This window comes from Otolemur garnettii, unplaced genomic scaffold (genome assembly GCF_000181295.1).
Source record: "Otolemur garnettii isolate 467f Iridium unplaced genomic scaffold, OtoGar3 scaffold00134, whole genome shotgun sequence".
In the NCBI taxonomy this organism is placed as follows: Eukaryota; Metazoa; Chordata; class Mammalia; order Primates; family Galagidae; genus Otolemur; species Otolemur garnettii.
The window spans coordinates 2,470,898-2,476,373 of record NW_003852529.1 but is presented as its reverse complement, the minus strand read 5'-3'; the positions used below and the strand labels follow the sequence as shown (position 1 = coordinate 2,476,373).

General features: G+C 45.9%; 1 protein-coding gene across 1 annotated transcript in view; it reads right to left on the bottom strand.

Annotated features, from left to right (window-relative positions):
* CHKA (choline kinase alpha) overlaps positions 1 to 5,476 on the bottom strand; it is an 84,554-nt gene that overhangs the window by 12,534 nt on the left and 66,544 nt on the right. The window contains 2 exon segments of the mRNA XM_023518296.1: positions 2,704 to 2,835; positions 3,289 to 3,376. Of these exon segments, the coding sequence (XP_023374064.1) occupies positions 2,704 to 2,835; positions 3,289 to 3,376 (220 nt within the window).

Sequence of the window (5,476 nt, the reverse complement as noted above, 5' to 3'; positions counted from 1 at the left end):
AAAAAAAAAAAAAAAAGAAATAAAGTTCTAGGTCTAGGCAGTTTTACAGGCGAGATCTACCAAACATTCAAAGAATCTCTCACCGTATTAATTTGTACCAGAAAGCAAGAAGGGAGCGAGCCAGCTACCCAATCAATTTTTATAAGGTTAGTATAATTGTAAGTCCCAAAAGCAGATGTGAATAATTTTCAAAATAAACATTACAGATTTATTTCACATATATAGTAGAACCTCCGTAGCTGACCACCTCCTTCCATTGACCACCTTAAGTTGACCTAATTTTCATAGGCCTAGTTCCTTATGTCAATTGATCACCTCTGTATGACCAGTTTGTTACAGTTCCTCGTATTACCCAACTGGATCCTACAGAGTATTACAAAATAACACAACTCATTCAAATATAGTTTATCATGGAAATTCCAGGATGGTCTAGTATTTTAAAATATTTCATTAATGGATCAAATGTAAAAAAAACCATGATTACCTCAATAGATACAGAAAGGTTATCTGGCTCGGCGTCTGTAGCTCAGTGGCTAGGGTGCCAGCCGCATATACTGGAGTTGGCAGATTGGAATCCAGCCCGGGCCTGCCAAACAACAATGACAACTACAACCAAAAAATAGCCAGGCATTGTGGCGGGTGCCTGTAGTCCCAACTACTTGGGAGGCTGAGGCAAGAGAATCACTTAAGCCCAAGAGTTTAAGGTTGCTGTGAGCTTTGATGCCACAGCACTCTACCGAGGGCAACACAGTGAGACTCTGTCTCAAAAAACAAAAAAAAAACAACGGTTATCTGATAAAGGTAACCTTTAAAACCTCTCAAAAAACAGAATTAACAAGGTACTTCCCTAAACGTACATTGGTAGGCTAGGTGTAACAGCTCACACCTGTCATCTCAGCACTTTGGGAGACCAAGGTAGGAGGATCACTTGTGACCAGGAGTTTGAGACCAACCTGGTCAATACAAGTGAGACCTAATCTCCATAAGAAGGAAAAGAAAATTAGCTGGGCGTGGTGGTACACGCCTATAGTCTCAGCTACTTGGGAGGCTGAAGCAGGAAGATCACTTGAGCCCAGGAGCTCAAGGATGCAAAGAGCTGTGATTATCCCACTAAACTTTAGCCTGGACAACAGAGTAAGAACCTGTCTCAGAAAAATAAAAGGAAGGGCCAGCCAGGCGCAGTGGCTCATGCTTGTAATCCTGGCACCCTGGGAGGCTGTGGTGGGTAGTTTGCTTGAGCTCAGGAGTTGAGATTAGCCTGAGCAACAGTGAGACCTCGTGTCTACTAAAAAAATAGAAAAATTAGTCAGACCTGGTGGCACACGCCTATAGTTCCAGCTACTTGGGAGGCTTAGGCAGGAGGATCATTTGACCCCAAGAGGTTGAGGGTTGCTGTGAACTATGATGTTGCCATGGCACTCTACCCAGGGCAACAGAGTGAGACTCTGTCTCAAAAACTAAATACATAAATAAAATATGGGCATCACCTATGGTTCAAAGGGGTAGGGCGCTGGCCCCATATGCCCGAGGTGGCAGGTTAAAACCCAGCCCCGGCCAAAAAAAATAATAATAATAATAATAAATAAATAAATAATTAAAATAAAAACAAATTTACATTGCTATACAGTTTTAGTAGCCATAAAGCTCTATCATTAAAATAAAATTTGACTTCTTACTGAAAATCTGTCCCCCCTCCCTCGAGTTTGAGAATTGACCATTAGCACTACCTGGTATCTTTGAAAGTCTGATTTCTCTTCAGCAAGGCAACAACTCAAACACCCAGAGCTGCTATGTGTTCTTTCTTCTCTGGATTACATAAGCCCTTCTCCCACCCTTCCTTCTCATGTAATCCCGGGCACTCTGCTCTGGACATATTCCAATTCACCAGCCTTGAATTGTGACCAGAAGAAAGCAAACTCAGTTTCTGGCCCCACAGCAAGACTACATCTGAATGGCTAACTCTTGAGTGTGGGCCACTACTGAAGACTCATCACAGGGCCTGGCTCCCAGCAGAGAAATCAAAAAACATGTGGTGAGTGAATTACAGACGCATTCCTGTCCTCACCATCCTTGACCTGTGAAAGGTGCATGTGCACAGCTGGGGACTCTCACCAGGCAGGTGAGCTGGCATGCCACCCATGCTACGAGAGGCAGGCCTTGGCACAGTCTCCCCCAGCCCTGCTCAGCATCACAGCCTCACTACTTGCTTATCCCTAACTCAGGGCTTCGGTAGTGGGCCGAGGAATGGAAAAGAAGGCACTCCAGGAAGAAATTCCTAGGAGAAACTATTCCCCACACACTCACTGGTCTCCCCTAATGCAGATGGGAAAGGGAGCTATTAACACCAGGGGCATTTCCTCTAGTGACAAACCACACTGCCCAAAGGATTACTTCTCTTCACAACATGAAATGAACAGAGGCAGGTCAGTGATTCTCAAAAGAAAGCCAGAAAGCAGAGCTGAGGCTGAGCTTCTTGAAAAACACCAGAAGCAACTAGAGGAGGCTGTGCTTTTCTGGAACTGAATACAAGCATTTCTGACACAGATTTTTACAGAGCTGCATTCAAAGGTCAAGTTTGCATCTACATTCAACAGAAGAATATAACATTTTTAACATAAGCAAGAGGGTCTGCCTATTCCATAATTTTGAAGTGGAACCTTTAAAAATATAATGATATGAAAACGACTTAAGTAATTCACCTACCAAGTATTTAAAAACTATCTTACCTGTTGCTTCTTGGTGGGATATTTCCGCATGCTTGCTCTGAAAAAAGGGTACTTTTCGTAGGTATAATCATACATCCACTCACAGAAATGATTCCCAATGTCAAATCCCCTGAAATAAGAGAGAAAACAACAGTGCACAGATGAGGCAGACTGCTAGCCTGGAGACTCCCTGTCTACGGAAGGAAAGGCGGCTGAGGACAGAGCACAGCAGACAGGGGTGTGCCCACTTTCTGGCAGAAAGCACAAATCTAGTGATAGCAAAAGCGAGCTGACTAAAGCTATAAAGGCACCACTGAACCCCTACGAGAACAGCCGTTATTCCTAAGAGGAAATGGTCTCTGAAGCTACAAGAAAATGCCAAATGCTGGCGTCAACGGCACTGGGAACAGGGAGGACAGTGCTGCTGCATCATACATGGTCACTGAGCAAAGAGCCTTCGCTTCCAGGCTAGCAGCTTTCAACCTACAATGAGGTTGTGACTTAACTATCTCCTAATTGCTCCATAAAGATGTCAAGTAATAAAACAACACCAAAATGAAACAATCTGGCTGTAACATCGTACCTGTAATTGTAACTGCTGTATTCGAAGTCAATGAGCATCAGTTTCTGTTTTTCAGAATTCTCTCGGCCTTCTAGCAGTAAGATATTACCTGCAAAAAGGTTTGGACACCATGGCTTATGTTTTACGGTAGACAGCTCAAGTCTTTGGGCAGCAGGGGTAGGAGAGCGGCTCCAACTCTTTTAGGAATCCTAACTGAACTAGGCTTTTTGTCCCTTGGACATCACCAGGGTGCACATGAGCGTTCAGAAGCACTGCCATGGGAGCCCTGGCCCTGGGCAAAAAGACCACAGACCCACCTGAGCATGAGAACATCTATTCACAGCCCTGGTCCTTCTCAGAAGACTAGCATCTCACATGGTATCTGGGTGATACTGCCCAGATGTTCCACAGGGTGCCAAGCTGACTCAGACACCAGCCCCACCCACCCGGGGCATCTCAGCTTGCCATCTCTCTGCAGGCTGGCTGGCCGGAGCACGCACGCTGGGAAGCTCTGTCAGAGTGTCCTCCTCAATGAGGATGCCTCAAGGTGCCCCCTGCTTTGTCCTTGCCTGGTTTTCTTTCCCAAGGAGACACAGGCAGCACTCCTACAAAGGGTTAGGCTGCCAGACTGGCTCTTAAGGTGCTAGTTCCTGAGATCCCCACACTTTGCATAGCATTCAGCATCTCAGGCATCATGGACAGTTCTGAGGCAGCCTTTGCTAGTGTTCTGGCCACTGTCCCTCCCAGGGTTTCTATTAAGAGGTACGCTTTCTATGCTTTTCAGCATACTTCTGTTTTTAAGTAGTGATTAAAAGGAGAATTGGGGCTGGGCGTGGTGGCTCACACCTGAGCAACAGCAAGACCCCATGTCTACTAAAAATTGAAAAACTAACCAGGCATGTGGCAGATGCCTATAGCCCTAACTACTTGAGAGGCTGAGGCAAGAGGATGACTTGACCCAAAGAATTTGAGGATTTTTTTTTTCTTTTTTTGAGACAGAGCCTTAAGCTGTGGCCCTGGATAGAGTGCTGTGACATAACCGCTCACAGCAGCCTCCAACCCCTGTACTTAAGTGATTCTCTTGCCTTAGCCTCCCAAGTAGCTGGGACTACAGGCGCCCACCACAATGCCTGGCTATTTTTTGGTTGTAGTTGTCATTGTTGTTTGGCAGGCCTGGGCTCAATTCAAACCCACTAGCTCTGGTGTATGTGACTGGTGCCTTAGCTGCTTGAGCTACAGGTGCCGAGCCAATTTTTTTTGAGATAGAGTTTCATTCAGTCGCCCTAGCATCGAGTGCCATGGTGTTATTACTCACAGCAACCTCAAACTCTAGGCCTCAAGTGATCCTCTTGCCTCAGCTTCCTGAGCTGAGCTGCTGGGACTACAGGCACCTGCCACAATGCCCAGCTATTTTTAGAGATGGGGTCTCATTCTTGCTTAGGCTGGTCTTGAACTAGTGAGCTCAGATGATCCGCACGCCTCAGCCTGCCCCTGGCCCAGAGTTGGAGGTTGTTGTGAGCTATGACTCCACGGCATTCTACCTGGGGTAACAGAGGGAGACTCTGTCTCAAAAACAAACAAAGGAGAATTTGAGGCAGAAGCCCAAAACAACAGAGCAAAATACATGTACAACCCCTGTATCCTCCCCTCTTCTGACACTTTGCCATCAGTGAGTCAAGTGACCCCTCCTAGACCCCCTCTGTGGTGATGTCTGTACCGTTTGTTATCCCCCTATCACCGCAAGGGTTGTATAACGCATTCAGCTACAGGTGAAATTTTGATGCCCTGCTTCACTTAGGATAGTCAGCTATGATTAGTTTATCTAGTGAAAGGTATTTTGCCTCAAAGTAATGGATTAATGATGACAAGTCTTCATGAGGAACTGTTAGTAAAATTAAAAACAAACCAATGATGGCCAAGTACGGTGGCTCATAACTATAATCCTAACACTCTGGGAGGGTGAGGCAGGACAACTGCCTGAGCTCAGGAGTTTGATACCAGCCTGAGCAAATCAAGACCCTGTCTCTACCAAAAACAGAAAACTTAACCCAGTGTGGTGGCACATGTCTATAGTTCCAGCTACACAAGAGCTGAAGAGGCAGAAGGATCACTTAAACCCAGGATTTGGGCTCAGCACCTATAGCTCAACCGGCTAAGGCGCCAGTCACGTACACCTAAGGTGGCGGGTTCGAATCCCCAGCCCGGACCC